General features: G+C 39.2%; 1 protein-coding gene across 4 annotated transcripts in view; it reads left to right on the forward strand.

The window, feature by feature from the left end:
• CREB5 (cAMP responsive element binding protein 5) overlaps window positions 1–18,589 on the forward strand; it is a gene marked incomplete at its 5' end in the record, with an annotated part of 257,184 nt that overhangs the window by 28,105 nt on the left and 210,490 nt on the right. For all 4 annotated transcript variants that reach the window (XR_014316827.1, XM_082752545.1, XM_082752544.1 and 1 more), the window contains 2 exons: window positions 14,370–14,441; window positions 17,619–17,712. Coding sequence is in view for 3 of the 4 variants with exons in the window: in XM_082752545.1 (XP_082608671.1) it covers window positions 14,388–14,441; window positions 17,619–17,712 (148 nt within the window). The remainder of the gene's footprint in view (window positions 1–14,369; window positions 14,442–17,618; window positions 17,713–18,589) is intronic.

The raw sequence follows: 18,589 nt of genomic DNA on the forward strand, positions 1-18,589 counted from the left end.
GATTTTGTAGTCAGTTGTGTCATGTGTGTGGACAGAAAAGCTGATCTGGAATTGTAAAATTTGCCAAAGACTGCACTGAGGAAGAAACCCAAATATTTCCATAGTTTTACACCAAACTCCGTCACACAAACATCCTCCCCAAAGTATTTTTCCCTGTGGTTTCAGTTTATTTTCCCCATCCTTTTTTAGGAAGAAAATAGGAGAAAAATGGGAATGAGATTGCCAGAGAAAGTCATTTAGAAAGCAGGAAGAGCCTTCTTAAAAAAATTAAGTACATTCCCTAAATTTCTTCTGTGTGAAGGTCCATAATGACTGGTTTATTTATTTATTTTTCTTTTCTTTTTCTGTGGTAGTTACCTACCAAAGTGATTCATCTGACCCTTTTCACAGCTAAGTTGTAAATCTATGAAGAAAAACATAGAGTCTACTTAAAGAGCTAAGCAGCAATGCTAGAAGCAAGACAACCTGTGAAAACTTCTCACAGATAATTGAAAGGAAATACTCTTTCAATGTATTTGTCTCTGCAGTTCTAAGGTTGTTACCACCTAGGTAATGATAAGTGAATTTTTTCTGGGTTAACTTTAAATAGAAGATGCAGCCTGTATCTCAACATATGCTTTTTTGTTATTGTGAAGTGACACTAGGAGAGAGTCTTGTATTTTTGATTGGTTCATTAGCTCAGATGTTCTCTTATGAGTAGCGTGTTTTTTTTTTAATTAATTTTTTTTTTTTTTTTTTTTGCTGCTTCTTTTCCTGTCCTCATCTACCTAAAGGAGCTAACTTCTAAGGTATACAGCATAGACAAAACACTACCAAAAGCATTGGTGTAGCATCAAAGTACCTCAGAGAAGGACCTAAATCTTTTAAAACACCATAACAACAAATGGTAAAAGTGTTAATACATTGTGTACTACAGCAACGTGTGTTATGAAGTAATATAAAATGCATCGAATAAAATGTTATGTGTGTAAATGGAAAATGAACAGTCAAAGATCTGAGGCTTCTTCAAGTGAGACCAAACCAGTATGTGAGAAATGAGAAAGTGAAAAGGAGGAAGTGTAGCACAGGAGTCTGCTAAAGTAGCTAGATGAAAGCCCGTAGAAGATACACCATAGTCCCATTTTTTTTTTCGTGATGCTCTTCAAATGTTTTATGTTCTATAGATTTATGCAAACAATGGTGTTGTTTGGATGAGCCAACCAAAATGACTGTCAAGCATTTTCTTCGCCCATTTTGACATATGAGAAGATAGTGAAACCTATCTGCAATTGCTACTAACTGTTCTGAAAGAAAACCAAGCAGTAACAATAATCAAAATTGCTGCTCTTGGACAACTTGCTCTAGGTGTCTCTGCTTGAGAAGGGGACTTAGACCAGATGACCTCCAGAGGTCCCTTTCAACCAAAATCATTTTGTTTTTCTGTGAAAAAGCTCTCTGTAGCGCTGATAAACATAAAAGCAGTAGTCAGTATCTGAAACTTCATATAAATATCTCTCTCTGTGAAGAAAACCTAGCCTTTGCCTGTGTAGTTGTAAAAATGTTGGGTAGTATGTCAGGCAAAATTATGACAGCTAGAGTATACAGCTTTAATGACCTTCATATTGTTAGCGTACACTTGGAAAGAAGTATCCTGCAGTAATATGGCTTTCTGAGAAGAACTACTGACTCTCCTCAGATGTCTGGTCAGCGGCAGGTGGTGCACTGTGAGGATGTGTCAAGCTCAGGGTGAAAGCATCTTTCCAAAAGTGCTCTGCAGTTCCAAATACTGACTCCCCAACTTACAATTACTTTATCAGAGGCAATCACTGATTTTGCTAACTGGTAAAATCTGTTTTTGCAGGAATTCTGCTATATCAATTATACCATTATTTTGTGATGGTTATTACCTCAACAGAATAAGTACTCTGAGGCATAATTAGACCCGGTCAGTTGTTAGAAGACACGCACAGCATGTTTGTTTTATTGGCAGGCAGATTGCAATAAGGTTAGTGATTCTGTGTGCAAAGATCCTTGGATTGACTCTTTGGATTTTCTGTGTACTGGGTTATATTTATAACATTAGAGGATGTAAACGCTTACATTCTAATTACTTTTGAAATAAGAGTATTTTTTCACTGTCCTGGTACAAATCTCGGTGAACTTTTCTTCCTGCAAGAGAGGACAGGGGAATTATGCATTCATATGCTTACTAGACCATCAAAAAACTTACGTAAGAAATCCTCTTTTTAGAAACTGAGGCAACTGTATATTGAGATAGCTTTTTATTTTTTTATTTTTTATAAAATTCTATTTTAACTTCTCGTACAAAGAATTTGTTAATCATAATTCTGCATACTAGTGAAAAATGAGATAAGTTATATTAATTAAAAAAAAGCAAAAAAACAAGCAAACAAACAAACCAAAGACAAAAACAAAAACAAAAAAACAGATCAGTCTATGGAGTCCAATCCCAAAAGAATGACCTTGTAGTTATGTATTCGTAGTTACCTTGTGACTATAAATATGTATGTGTTTATTTCCTGGCTTTGCCACCAACTTTGTGTGGCTTGGGATATATCATATAAACTGGGATTTTTCAGATGAGGCTACATATACTATATACTTAAATCTTGTTGCAATTAATAAGATTTTGGACATCTCTAGGCTCTGTTTAAAAATTCTGTCTTTAAATTTGTGGTCTTTAGCTTCTTGTCTGTAATTTTGACATAGCATTACATCTTCATTTCAGAGAGAATACTGAGAGAAGAATGAACAAAATAATGTGTGCGTGTGTCTGACTTTTCCTTATTTGCTTACTTTTTAGGATAAATATTCCCTAAAGGGATATGATTTGGAGAGGGTGTGTGCAGCATGGCTTGAAAATGAAGCCCTTTTAAAGTATTTCTGATTGGACACTTAAAAACTGGAGGCACTCAGTATCACTGCTTGCTCTTGGAAACCTCAGCCAAGATTTTTTCATTTTTCCCAGAAGAGCTATGGCCAGGATGGCTGAGGCTTGAAAGCTGTGTATTTACATAAGCGCAAGTTACAAATCTGTGGTTTTGAAAGATGTTTGAATTTCACCGCTTTACACTTGCAGCATGTTATAAGTTGCTGTGAGTTGTTCACAGATTGTGAATGTACAGCCTATGGAGAATTACTTCTTACTTTGCCTCCTTCTTTTTAGGAAAGTAATATTTTTTTCATGTGTGCTGGTTTTTAATATTCTTGTTTGTAGTTATGGATTGGTCAGTGCCAGAACTTTGTGGCTAGTGACTGGCTGGGAATTTTTTCATCTTGATATACTGCCTCCTTAATGGAGACAATAATCCACTGGCCAGAAAGACTGCTTTTTTAATGCAATGTGGCAGTCTTTCCTGAGATGAGTTCTGGAGAGTTTTGTACTGCTGGGAAATACTTGCAGTCTTTTAGGAGGGAGAGAAATGTTCCTTTTCACACTCACACCTGGATTTGCACGTGCACACACAGACCCACACACCACATTCATTCCTGTAGTGTAGAGCTCTCCTCCATACCTATAAGCAGATCTCTCTGGAGATCTGAGCAGATCAAGCAGATCTCTCTGCTCGGCTGGTCACCTCCCTGCACAATCACCTCCCTGCCTGTCTTGGGGCTTCTCTCTGATGCTGATATTGGAGCTGCTGTTCATGGGTGTGGAGAGAAGCTGGTTGTTTGTCTTTCACATGCAGCAGATGTATTTGCAGGGCACAGCTGGTGTCACGGGCTGGAGGAACGAGCGCTGCCGGCCCTCGCAAATACCTCTGGGTGCTCTCCCTGAGTGGTGGGGAAGGTCAGAATCACCGCTTCTGTGCTCAGGGGAGGCAGATATTTGAGAAAAAGTCTTTGAAGATCTGTTTTGGACTGTCTTCAAAGGTAGCCCCTCTCCTGGGTCCTGTCCTCATGCCTGACTCAAGAGTTGCAGGCCCTTCCAGGGTGTACACCAGAGCCAGCATGGAGGGTTTGTGGGAGCGGGGAGTAGCACAAAACCCTGTATTTTTTTTTTGCTTGTTTGGGATGTCTGCAGGCAATCTGTGGGTTGTTCTGTGCTCTCTTCTGGTCAGATACCTGAATTTCCAGGGCAGAGACCTCAGTTGTGAAGAAAAGCCCTGGCATGGCCAAGGACTCTGAGCTGCTGCCATGCACAGCTGCGGAGTGGGGGCAGAGGAGGGAGCTGCAGTGCCAGGGTATCCCTTGGTCCTCACAGCATTTGTCTTTATTTATTTATTTATTGGCTCCAGACCTTGGTATAGTTGCAGAGTGCCTCATAAACGGTCAAGGATGAACACAGTTGAACCCTGCAACAGGGCCTATTGTGTTGGCGGTATCTGCACTGGACATGCCTTGTGACTGCTGGTGTATCTTCAGGTATTCCAGCATATGTAGGCTAAAAGACCTGGCTAAAAAAAAAAAAAAAAAAAAAAAGATTTTGGTTAAATGTTGTGAGTAGTACTTCTGGTCCTTAGTTTTGGCTGTTTTGACGGGGTGAAAACCTCCAGAAGGAGCTGGTTGCAATGTCTAAAAGGGCCACCAGAATACAGAAGCTCTCACTTTGACATCTGCATCTTCTCTGAGTATATATGTTTTTTTCTGAGTTGCTGATTAGTTTGAGCAAATCCTTGCTTACTCCTTATGGCCCTCTTTAAGTCCAGTTGTGCTGTGCTATATATTCAATACAAATAACAAGAATGAGGTGGAAACAGTTTTCTAACCTGGTTCCCAAACTCAAAAACTAGAATTTTAATTAAAATATTTTAACAGCGTGATGACCCCATCTTGTTATTCCTAAAAACAAGGATAAGCCTATATCCAAATGAAACTCACCTGAAGTAGGTTGTTAAGCTGCTGTTAGTAAATCTTGTTATGTGATGGTGAGAAACTAACAGTGAATAAAAGAGGTATGTATTGGAGATTTCCAGTAGTAGTTTTGCGAATACAAAGTTTAAACTGTTGCAGATCAGCCTGCCCTTGATCGTTGGGGCTGAAAAGAAGAGTTTTCAGATTTTAATGTCTAAGACTTTCTTGTGCTGAGTGCTGCCTGAGGGGACATACAAGCTGCCAGTGTTCCCAGCAGAGATTTGTTACCCTAGAGGATTTTATCTTATGCTAAGAACAGTGAATGCTGAGGCTTGATTCAGGAATTTTGGTCATTTTGAAGAGAGAGAAGTTCCCATTAAAAAAAAAATCTTTAATAATTGTAATTATAAAAGGGTAAAAGTTAATAATTAATGGCTTGTAGCAGTTATTAATGGCCTCATTTTTCTATGTAATGAAAGTAATGAAAGTCTTAAGTTGTCCTGTATGTTAGTTATAAAGCCAAAAAAAAAAAAAAAAAAAAAAAAAGCAAGGTTGGCCTTAATTTAAACTTATTTTAAATATACAGAATTGGAGAATTGTATCCATAAAGTGTAGAAAGTTGGTTTGCAGAGTTCTGGTTTAAGGATTATTTTATATAATAAACCAGAAGGAAAATTTGGGCTGGCAGAATTTTCAAAGCCTCTGTTTAAGCCCCTAACCGCTTCTGGTATGAAAGTCAGCTAAGCAGCCTTGTGTTGTTTCCCCCAGGATATCTTTTATGCTTTCTTTTTTTTTTTCTTCCTTCCCTTTGGAAATCTAAGTGTTTATTTGCATGCAAGGTAGGTGAATTCTTTTATCTATTTGTGTATCGTAAACCAAAGCAATTAGCATACTGCAGTTACAGTACACTTAAAAAACAAAACAACCCTTCAAAACCTTCAGTCAATATTATTCCTGGAGGGAAAACTCTTAATTAAATTGTATGCAAACTATAACAATAGGCAAAGTTGTTTGGTGTTTAAGAATAACTGTTGGGGGCGGGGGAAAGCGTGAAAAAAAGTAACTGTAGCACAGAGCTTTGCATGCCATTAACCCAAGGATAGAAATGAGGTCAGCCTTTGAAGGGACAGACAACATGCTTATCTGCCAACATTGGAAAGTCCCAAAAGATTAGCTTATTTGCCAGATGTTACTGGGAGTTCATCAATGACACCCTCTGCTTCATGGGCTTCATTTCTCGCCACAGTTGCAGTTGCCTTTTCTGCCCTTTACAGGCTTCCTGTAGATCTTCTCCAGTGCATAACACTTGAACTTTTCCTTGAAGTGTTTTTATTTTATTTTATTTTTATTTTATTTATTTATTTTTGCTTCACAGCAATAGGCATGATGAACCATCTTAACTTGTGAAGATGATCCGAAGACTCTTTGTTTTTCTTTTGTACACCCACGATAAAGCTCTTGGCATAAGAACTACTGAAGCACAGCAGCTTCCACAGCTCTGGGAATGATGCAGTGCTTGTGAAAAGGGTTTGCAGAAGACAGAGCACCCACCTCACTTAATGCTATTAACCTTTGGGAGAAGAGTGAATATTGGGGCAGACTGTCTGACAAGCCATGCATTTTCTGTTCTTCTCTCTCCCCCCCCCCTCTTTCTGCCAAATAGCTGTAGATACAATTTTGAGCAGCCTGTTCTTATGTTATTTGTAACTCATTAGGACATCAAATACTGCATTGTGTGTAACCTTCAAAAATTAGCAGTGAGAGAGTAGGTGCTATTGGATTCATGTTAATAATGTCCGTAGGAGTCCAGAATGGAATTCTCTCTGTATTTCTTCTCCTTTAAACCTTTCAAGTGTTTGCTAGTAAATATCGATTTCAGCTAATGGTGGTTTTAACTCCTGTGTTCATGTTCTATGCCCCAAGGGACTGTGTCCCAAACAGGGAGAAGCCAAAACTTGCTCATAAAGAAAGAACAGAGCAAATACATTTTTTCCTTTAAAACACTAGTCGTTAGTGTTTGTCTCTTAAAACAAGATTCCTGCCACTTGTGTTACTGCACCTTCCTTTGTACAGAACAAATTGTGAGATTGACAGTGACTTATCTAAAGACAGGTATTATCACCACCGTGGGCAACCTAACTACGAACTCTAATGTTTGAACCTTTGAGATAGTGGGGAGTCCTTTTTTAGCAGACCATATAAAGCATCTGCTGCATGCTGCCTTTCATTTTTTTTTTCTTTCCCTTTGCTATCCCAAGACCCACATCAGTCTAACTTAACCTTCTAGCATGAGCATTTACTTTGAATGCCTGATGAAATATTCATTCACATCGAGATAAACATGAAATTTAGATGCTGTTTGACTACCCTTAGACACTTGACATTCTCCTTAGTGTTTGGCAAATTAAAACTATACATGTAGACATAGATGTTGGTTTTACTTAGTAGGTCTGGGTTTTTCCAGCGCTGAAAACGCTAGCAGAAGAATTGCATGTAGGTAAAATGGAGAAGTGATACAGGTGTTCTTTCTGTCTGACGGGGTGTTCAATGTTCATTGTCAAATAGCGATTTTTCCTTTCATTGCCTGCATCTGTGGTTGTATTGCTACAGCTTGTGTTGGCGCCGCTGCATGTTCTGTTAAGCAAACCTCTGTGTTGTCAGTAGTAGTGCATCCTGGTCACTCACGCTGTTTCAAACTTGTAACAAGGGAGAGCAGGTATTAGGGCTGCTCTGCAAATGACATCAGTGGGGGACAGTTGCAGAGCTACAAGCCTGGAAGTCTTCCAGGGGAGGCAGTCCCTATTTGGCCAGTTGCAGAGTGTAAAATAACCACATTATTCCTAGAAGTGTTTTTCCAGAGTTGAAGTAATAGCCATCTTTCCCTATAAAGATCTGATTTCTCCTATAGAATATTTCTGTGCTGAGATAACTCTCATGAACTTTTTTCAAAAGTGCTGGTTTTTTTTTTTTTTTTTTTTTTTTTTTTGGTCTTCTATTGCTTATGCTTAATAACCCCATGGTTATTTCTTTAAAACAGCAAATCCTTTCATAGATTAATCATTTAAACTTGTGTATATTTGCTAGATTTGATTTATGGCTCATCCAGTGCAGAGGACAAACAGAGCCCTCTACCAAATACTCCTGTCTTGCATGGATGGCATACAATGCTGGACTCTCACTTTGCTGTTATGTGGGAAGGCAGTAGGTCATCTGCTTTCTATTTTAAGTTTCTTCTTCAGAAGTGTCCTTTTACTCCCTCTTTCTTTCCTTGGTCCTGTACCTTGGTCTGCAGGCCTCGCTTCCATTTTCCTTCTCTATCCTGCTTCTACTGGTGGCTCATTGTTGCCAGAATCCCTTGGGGTTCTGCTTTCCCTCATTTTTCCCCCTCCTTAGCTCTTTAGGTTTTCAGACTTCATTCTTTTTCCCTTTTGAAATTTCTTATCCTTGCACCTTTTCTGTTTGGTTATCCTTAGTCCCGCACCTTCTTTCTTTCTTTCTTTCTTTAGAAGAAAGCAGCTCTGCATAAGTGGAAGATATGCAGGAGAAAGCTGTTAGGTTTCCCTTGATAACAAAAACAGTATTTTGTCATGGCCAAACTCTGAGTCGGGGAGCAAAACCACTTCACCCTCAGTTGATTTGGAGACAGATGAGTATACCTGGGAGAGAGAGATGGGATAAAACTCTCAGACTCCCGGGGAGCCTTCCCAGCGCTGGATCTTGTTCAGACAGGCAGTAAACAGAGTGGATGTTTAACAAGAACCGAGGTGTCTGGCAAGTGTGAAACCAGAATCTTTTGAGTACTCTGTTTTCAGCTGATCCCGAAGCATGCCTCTGGCCAGCAATCACACAGGTGGCAGGGGCTGCAGCTACCCAGGAGGCACCCCCATGCCACACAGCCGGTGCTTGCTGCTGCCAGCCACAGGGACAGGACCAAACGCCGCTCGCTGTTGAGGCAATTCACACATCAACCGCTTTTTGAGAGCGCTCCGCTCTGCCTGAAGATTTATGGGGCTCTCTCCTTTTAAAACAAATGAATAAAGGCCCAAGCTGAGTGTTTTTCCACATATAAATGTCATAAATGTAATCACAAAAACTTCACTGGAGTACCAGTGAGAGCTAGAGCCCCAGCTCAAATGTGTATCACATTAAAGGCCTTCTTGGGGACTCCAGACACAAATTGCTTTCCAGCATCCAGAACCATTTGGAAATGCTTTAATCCTGAAACGGGGGGTGGTTTCTAATGGAAATGCTGACAGACCCTCCGTTGTAGCAGCTGAAGCAGGCAGGGCCGTGATAATGAGCCCTGTATGTGTGCATGTGGAAAGCATGATGCTAGCTTCAGAAAACAGGCCTTTCCACTGAGCGGTCCACGCAGACGAAAAACACCATGCACCGTTTCAGCACAGCGATACTTAAAGTCGGCTTTGCTCATGCAAGGGCATATTGGGAACAACCGTCGGCATTAACCCTGCATGTGCTACACTTCCAAAACCAACAAGTCTTAATTGCATTTGTAATGACACTGCAATTACCTGCAAATAGTGTGGCACTGGATAGCCATGAGTAGCTGCATGCACCGATGGGGTTCTTAAATATGCACAAGTGCACCATAACCACATCTCCTCTCACTTCTTATACGCTGTGGCCATGACCCTAAGAAACAGGTGATGCTTCATTTATTGCTCATGTCTCCGCATACCGCTGCTAATGCTAGTGACTGTGGATTTTGTACATGTCTTTGGCAATCTCAGTGACCTGGGTCACACCAGCCTGAAGAAACCTGTCTTGCAAACATGCCCAGGTGATTAATTTCAACAAACAGGTTGCTTATATGAGTGTAATTACTCACTTGTGCAAGTGGCAAGATCGGTGCACTGACCTGTATTAGGCACATTGTTGTACACCTCCCCATCAGTTCTTTTTCACTGTTAATCAGAAGACTGAAAATCTTGCAACATTTAGACAGCTTGAGGTTGAAGGCTGAAATGTCACTTTTAAAGGAGGGTTAAAAAGGTCGCACAGCTGCAAATAATAATAGCCCAATGAAAATCAGACTCTTACTGCAGCCCACTTCAAGAATAACATTGAAACAGGAAACAAGCCTGCTTGATGTTTTTACCAGTAAGGCAATAAGATTACTGCTGAGTTTAAAAAGGGGGAGAGAGTCAGAAAGGAGCATGCTTTCTTGGTGTCAGTTGTTAGAGCTATTTTTCTGATCCAGAAGGGACAATCGTGGGGCTCTAAAAAATCTCCTTGAGGAGCATGGGGTGTTTCCCCTGGATGCTGCTGAGAGGGGATGTAGTTTGTTGCTATGTTCTAAGCATGGTTTTGTATCTTTTGTTTGCTTTTTATTTCTTTGTTATGTTCTTGTATTCCTCACTGCAGGCTTCGTTTTTATTAATTCTAATAAAAATGTTTCGTAGCATCTTATGCAGAAATCAAGAAATGGAAGAATATTCTGGCTGGCTGAAGAGCTTACTTGTTTCCCTTCCATGTGACATGACTTGGATAAATCTTTCTCTGTTTCTTTTATATTTCTGTTTATTTATTTTTCTAATTGGAATACCTTAGCTGCTCCTAAGCAGGGTGATATTTCAGAAGAGTGGCAGGCTACAACAGCGTAGCAGATTTCCTCACTTACATATTCTGCCAATAAGGCTCTTTACGTGGTCACAATAGGGCAATAAATGCTGACAGATGTTGTTAACATCTCTATTAAAATTCAACCCCCCTCTTCTGCTGCATAATGCATTCATGCCTATTGTTAATAATATCAGAACTAATGCTGACATATCAACATAAGTGCTCACTTATAGATCTTGTATGTTGCTTTGAAGAGGCCATGAAGTTGCACCAAATTGAGTTATTGATAAAAGAAGTAAAAAACAAAACAAAAAGAGAAAAAACAAAACAAAACAAAACAAGGCCAAGCAATCCTTAAACTTTTCAGTCATCATAGGTTTACCTGATATTCTTTGTGTGCATTAATTTTGGCAGTCACGTAGCACCATAGAAGGTGCGTGAGTGTAACTTGAATATTTAAGACCCCAAAGGTTAATAAGCACCTTAATTTAGATGGAAAGGTTACTATGATTTATTTTTATTAGGTGAAGTAGAAATGTTGCCATTGGTTGCGTTATTTCCTTCGTGCATTCTGAACCACCTGCGAGCACGGTGAAAAAGGAGACTTGGGTTGTGTGGCCCTGCAACAGAAACGAGGTGCGCGAAGAGGTCTGGGTGCCAGGGGCAGCGTACGCCTGGCTTTAGTCTGAACTGCAGGATGGGAGATGCTCAACTGCATCTTGAAAAGGATGCTGTGCAAGTTGTGCTGTGCATAACAACAACAACAACAACAACAAAAACACACAACAAAAAACAAAAACAAATGAACAAACAAACAACAACAACAACAAAAAAACACCTCTGCCATTGTGAACTCCCATCCTATGGTTGCAAACCAGGGGTTAGATCCCATGTTGCCTGCATTCACCTGCAGCTCTTGTAGGGTTCAGTTGGAAGGGGGGATGCCTTCATGCTCATACTCTGGATTTTCAGCTGCTTGTTTCTGGTCAACATTCAGGCATAAAGCTTGAGTTACTGCCATAGGGTAGCCGGACACCCTTTCAAAAAGCTTTCACTCATTTACTCTCCTAAGAGAATCAACACCACTACAGTCACAACCGCAGTGATAGTGTTACATGTAAACACAAACTGTACGTTGCGCAGTTTGACTTGAGGGCATTGCACTATCTGGTAACTTGTTTTATGGGTCAAGTCATGCTAGGCAGTATCCTGGAGGGCACAGATGATGTAGCCATTCTGGATTATTACTTTCTTTCATTTTCTTTAAGTTTAACCTCTGAAAATCATCTACAAAGGGTGATTTTCATGGGAACCAGCAGCTGCTTGTACGTCTGTGGTAAATGACTAGATGTTGGATCTGACACCTTTTTGAAGTACTGAGAATAAAATCCAAGTTCACATTTTCCTGCAGTCAATCCTCATGCTCAGGATGCTACACTGAGCATGTTACTTTGGTGCTTACTTCACACTATTTACGTACATAACCCTGATAATTATTAAATCGTTATCAAAGCACGTACCTATGGACCTTGGGGCTAAATCTCAATGCTTAGGGAGGGGAGAGAAGTATTATATTTTTAGTACTCAAGTAGGAAACAAGATCCAAGTAATTCATGGCAACATTTTAAAATTCACTCGGACGCTTGGGACCAGAATTGTTGCTCTCTATTTTCTTTAACTGAGTATCATCCATTGTTCTGCTATTGAAAATGCAGTTGTCACTGTCCCCCAAGGAGGGGAGGAAGAGGTAACATAAACATTTGGCAGTGCTTCAGTTGCAGGGGTAATTGAGACCTCAGATAAAGTCTTTTTCTTTCTCTTTTTATTCTGTGAAGAGGTCTTTAGGAAAGACAACATCCCAGGGTCACATACCATAAATAGAGGTGGATTTAAAAATCAAACTAGCTGGAGGTTTTGTTTTTGTTTTTGTAGGGGTTTGTTTGTTTAGTCAGTTATCTCTCCGCTGGTTGTTTCTTTCAAGCAGAATAGCATTAATTCTGAGAATTTTTATTACTTCACCTCTGAAGAGCCTGTCTATGCACAGACTGGAACTGAAATAACTGAAATTAGAAGGAATTTAACACCTTTAGTTATTTTAGTATAAGCCTTGATGTAAACATGCTCTTTCATTTCTGATTATGAGTGTTCTATTTCAGTTTAACATAGATGTAAGTTAAATCAAAACAGGATATGAATAATCTTAAGGGGGTAAATTAGGTACAATTGTAGTTATTTCAGTTTTTGCCTTGTGCAGCTAGAGCTAGGGTCTTCCTTGGCTCCTAACTGTATTTGGTGCAATGAATCACCGTTCTAAGCCAGGTTTTGGTAGAGGTGTCTATACCAAGAACATCAGATGGTGCTAACTAGCAAGCACCTTTAGGGGTAGGGTCCTTGAGGAGATTAAAGGTGAAATAAAAATCGGAGGGGATTCTACACTGGGAGTCAGTGGAGATGGCAAAGGATGTTCTGCTGCCTTTCTTTCCTTTGCCTGGTCATAAGTAGGAAAATTATTCTCTGTCTAATGCTATCCACCAGAATAAGTTATAATTAAAAGGAAAAAGAAAAGTTATCACCCAAAAGTTTTGTTTCTTTGGAAAACTTAAATACTGAAAATACTGGGCTGATGTTCAGGTTAAGAGGGGAATGCTTACTGGAGATGGTGGCAACTCTTGGGAAAAAAAAAGTGTATCTAACAACAAAAATAAGTGTGGGAAAGACATTCCTGGTAACTGGAAGTGATAAACTGTGGTTTAAAAAAAATTAGATGTTCAGATTAGGTTTATAAAAAATAGCAGAATGGAGTGATTTCATCACTTGTCCTGCAAATTTTTGTAGCTTCAGAATTAAATTCTTCTCCACCAGGATATTTGTTTTTGTTCATGACAGATTCACACAAACACTTCTCAGGTATTTGTCTAAGTGGGGTTGTGGTCAGACTGAATTTTAAGGGATTTAAAGTGTACTGTCATACATCGTGCTTTAAGGTGGGTCACCTATTATTTTCCAAATTATAATGCCAATTGTAGCAACAGGCTCAAAAGTCTCAGAAAGAAGTGACTTATTTAAGTCCTAGGCTGTTACTAACAAATGATTTTTGCTCATGCTGGTCGGGGACACTGCTGTAATGTTGACCCAAATCACACAGAATCACAGAATCACAGAATTTCTAGGTTGGAAGAGACCTCAAGATCATCGAGTCCAACCTCTGACCTAACGCTAGCTGCATTACTGCAGTCTGAGGGCAAATGCTTTCCTCTTGCTATGTTTGTTCAAGACCCAGGGGCTCTCCCCCTGGCTTTAGGGCAAAATTGCAGGGCTGTAACTGCTATGGGGAAGCTGCAGTTTTAGGCAAAACTTCTCTTCTTGAGCTTCTTAGGATCTAGTCTGTGACTCTGTTATTTTAAATAGTGTTGTTTTATTTAAGACACAGCTATAGTAAATTAATTATAGTAAATTAGTCAGTCTTTTAAAGGCTGTTGATGCACATTTGTATGGTGCATATACAGAGCCTGTATGTAATGTATTTAAGTTATTAATATTGAACAATAAGGCTGAAGAACTTCAAAAAGTGGGCTCTTTCTCAGAAATAACCTAGACGTCTGGTTTTAATGTGATTCAGCGGGAACCAAAGAAAAAGAGGTAAAAACCCTTAATTCAAAATATTTCTGAACAGACACGGTCTTATCTAATAACAACACTGAACATATGCTTTTTTTCCAAGGCAGGATTTCTGCTGTGAAAGCCTAATGGGGTTTTTTCTTCCATCAGAGTAAATATGTACTCAGGAAGGAGTAATAAGAGCTTAAACTGTAGGGAGCCTGCTGAATATTAGCAAATTTAGTACTTTGAGGATGAAACTTTGCCCTGGTCTGTTTTGGGAGTTTGAAATAAAAGTAAAAACTATGAAGACTGCATGTTGCATGTGTGTGTGAAGTTCAGAATGTGTATATTCATAGGTTCCCTTTCTTTCCCCCTCCCCTTTTAACATGTAGATTTATGAGGAATCAAAGATGAACTTGGAGCAGGAGAGGCCTTTTGTCTGCAGTGCCCCAGGCTGCTCACAGGTGAGTGGAGTCAGCGGAGATATTAATTGAGTCCTCAGCACTAGCTCTGGCTTGTATAATGCCTCCCGATATATTAACACATGTCTAATAATAATGTGGGTGGGTTGTTTTTTTTTTGTTATTTCTTTAAGTCTTTTCCCACCCCCCAATTCCCTCCTTGCCCTACAAGATATTACTACAAAATATTTAAAACAGACATAACAGCCATTCAACAGTGAGTTGGTAGAAGAGCTTCTCATGCTGCTTCTTCCTCATTCCTAATGCTAATGTTTCAAGCCAGGTATTGCAAATTCATTAATAGCTAGCAAGAGAGGCCACACTAGGCAAGATGCATTTGTATTTTTTTCTGCTCGTATGTACAAAGCAATGTCTTACATTTCTCACTAGGTACAGAAAATCTCCTGATGATTTTTAATACGTAAATAAATGCCACCTTATTAGCTATTAAAAACAAAACAAAGCAAACAAACAAACAAACAAAAAAAACACAAAACACACACACGCACAAAAACCACAAAATCTTTGAGAGAAATCTCTACAAAATATTCTATATTGAAAATGCAGCCTGTAGATAAATTCTGCTCCTGTTGGAGATTCCTTTTGACTGGCAATCTGCCATGTGCCTCTGAGGATATGATCTGACCTGTAACGTGGTGTTTTATATTGAAAAAAAAAGAAGTTTTAAAAGCCTGAAGTGACAAGTATTTTACCTGCTGAGATTTTTGATTGGGACTCATGTGTTTCTTCTAAAAAAAAAAAAAAAAAGCAAAAAAACCACACTGTGATCTCTTCCAGTGGCGAGGGAAGTTCTGTGTGTGGCACCTCCCACCCTAATTTGTTTTAGTGACAAGCATTTGCAAGTAAAATCTTCGGGCAAGGACATCTTTAGGGCTTTTGCCACAGGCTTCCTGTATGCATCTGTTTTAAGTGATCTAGCTTACCTATTTCTCAGATTCCCCATCTCTTAATGAGGATATTTCCCTCTATGTTGAAAATTTTCAACTGGCTCATATTTTCACAAATCTTTATGTTCCCATGGTGGAACAATGGGGAAAAAAATATTGTGTGATTATCACAAGAGCGTAGATGTCGTTTTTGTTAGGAACTAAAATAAGAAAAAGAAGAATTCTAAAATCCTGTTAACAAAAGGCCATGAGCAGCTTTGCTGTTTTACTAAGTGGGAGCCTTTCTATAGATGCTGGAGTGCATCTTTCTGATTGCCTCTCTGACCAAGGACTTGTGCCTTCAGACGTCCACAGGCAGAGTTAAAACCCTCACTGGACTACTCTATCACAGAGGTAGTATAAAATGAAAATATCCGAGTCTTATAGTCAAAGTTTGTTTAACTTTTGTTAAATTCTAGAACAAACTTCCACTCATGTCAGTGGACTTAAGTGTTCTCACTCAGTGGAGGGAAGCTGATCCAAATAAGTTCACTTAGGTGCTCAGAGATTTTACTTTGTTGTATGTTGTTACAGTTTGGGAAGGTGATAAGCGTAGATGTAACTTCATCATAAAAGGCATTTAATTTCTCATTCCAAAACATGATCTCTTTTTATTATAAAAGAGGAATTGACAGGAATCCACCTCAGCTGCCTGGGGAGTTGCTTGTCCATCAGCCAGTGCAGATGTGTGTTCGAGGCTGAGAATGTTGGTATTCTGCGTGAGGAAGAAAGTAATTTACAATAAAACACACAGAAGCTTGAACTGAAGGAACAGCTTCTCCTCAGTCACACAAGGCCCTCTTTAAGCCTGGCTGATTTCACCCTGAAGACAAAGTATGGGGTTACATGAAGGAAAATCCATTTCCATGAGAAGAAACATGTTTTCTGTCTCACAATTCCGTTGAGCGAGGTCTTTCACAAATTCCGTTTGTTCTTAACTTAAATTTCTAGTGCTGCATTTCTTCCAGATGAGTAAGCAATGAACCAGGATTTGACAGTGAGGAAAAGTTTTTTGGGATACACATATTTATTTATTTATTTCCAGAAAACTCATTCCTATTATTTATGCTGCCTTGTCTATGGGCTTAGAAGTCTTAGAAGGTGTAACCTATTGCAGCTATTTATACCATAGCCACAAGCAAAGTCACTTAGCCAAGAATATGCTGTGTTGAAAGCCTTATGTCGCTTTAACTCTGTCATTGCCAGTTTTTGACAGTTTTGTCCTATTGTACCTGTTGCTTAAAAAAAAAAAAAAAAAGTAAAATAATATTTATTTATCTTTCCCAAAGGCATGGTAAACATCTCTTGGTGTTCGCTAGTCCTGAAATAACCCTGTTAAAACTACTACAGTAGTTTGTAATAAAGGTCTGTATATGCACCTTCTGGTGAAGAAAACAATTTTGCTCTTAGAGCACAGGTATTCAAGAATTTCAGCATTTTTTTCAAGCATCTCTCTTCTCTGTCTGTTTTTAAAGAAACTATTTGTTGTAAAATTACGTTATCAGATTGTAAAAAACAAAAACAAACAAAAACTTTTAGCACACCCGTTAGTTTCTTCCAAAGCAGGACTCCATCTTCCCCGTTTGACAAAGGGAAGAAAGTTAATTTAGTATCGTAAAGGATCGTAAACAGTTGTTAGCTACTGAACACCATTGCACTGGCAGTTTTAATCAAGTTTTCTGCAAATAAAAATGATTTTTTTTTATGAATACTTTTGGGTAGGGGAAGGCTGGCTTCTCTGATTATTTTTATTGCTGTTCAGCAGATAGAGGTTGCAGAAATACTCAAAAGCAGAAAAATACAGTGAAGTGATTTAAGATATGCTGTATTACTTTGCATTTGCCGTGGGCTAAGAGTGTACACAATAGCAGTTATCACAGTTCCTCAGACACGTGGTGACCTGTGAGGTGGTGGTAATAGAGCATGTGTCCATGACCCTTAAAAACTAAAACTTGGTCTTGCAACTTTTTTAAGCAAATGCATAACCCCTTTCCATTTGTAACCCCAAAAAGCACTGCAGCAAATATATTTCTGAGTACAGATATTAGTTACTCATATTCACTTGCTGTTCCTGTGCCATTTGAACACATTTCTGGCAGGATACATTTCTTTCTCTCTCTCATTTTTGAAATTCTGTCTAATGCCAAAAGTTTATTAGAGAATTAATTTTTTTTCTCTCTCTCTCTTTTTTTTTTTTTTTTCCTTTCTCTCTCTCTCTGTGTTTGCCTGACAGCGTTTTCCAACAGAGGATCATCTGATGATTCACAGGCACAAACATGAAATGACTTTGAAGTTTCCTTCAATAAAAACAGATAATATGTTATCAGGTAAGAAGACACAAATTCAAGAGTCAAGATAACTATTCAGATGATGTTGAAAGCATGACTCCTACTGGAAAGCTACTGGCAAAATACCTCCAAGATTGGTTTAAAAAAATCCAGCTCCAGTTCAATAACAAGTAGAGGTAGAATAAGCTAGAATGTGTATCTTTGGACAAAAAGACAGCTGCCATTCTTATGCCTTCCCACAGGTTTGGCATAAGAGGGAAGGAAATTGTTGAACCTCAGCCATGCTGGCAGCTCTATCACTGACTCCCTTGTCAACATGCAAGTGAAATACAGGCACTTAAGCGCATGTCACCTGGGAGCCCAGCAGCGAGCGTGTTAATGAAGTGCCTTTGTACCATTCTTGTAAGACTCACTATTTTAAGTATGACAGGCTCACTTCAGCAGCTGTAACAGGCCACCTTTATGTGAGCCACCTTCATAAAGGCCTGGCCACTGTAAATAGCTGTAAATCCTCCAGTTGAAGAAAGGTAAACCTTTACCAGTGGGTAATATCCAGTACGCTTTCTCCCTAGAATTAACCATTTATCTCCACACTCCCCACCCCCCACCCCCCACCCCACTCCCAAATCACACAAAGTTATTGGATACAGAACTATCCTTATGTGCAATTGCGGCCTTTAGTTTATGTGGTTTTCTCATACTCTTGTTGGAGTAACAACACATTGGTGGCTTGCTGGCATTCAGCAACTGCCGGGTAAAGTCAAACTAACCCTAATTTTACCATTTCTTTCCTCTACTATAAGCAGAAATTCTTCCACCTCTGGCTGTTTTAGATGCCCACATATCACAGTTAAGAGGTTCTCCAACAGGCTAACTCTTATGTATTGACCACTTCCATTTTTTATGAAAAACATGG

The sequence above is a fragment of the Aythya marila genome (assembly GCF_965140915.1).
Source record: "Aythya marila genome assembly, chromosome: 2".
NCBI classification, from domain to species: Eukaryota; Metazoa; Chordata; class Aves; order Anseriformes; family Anatidae; genus Aythya; species Aythya marila.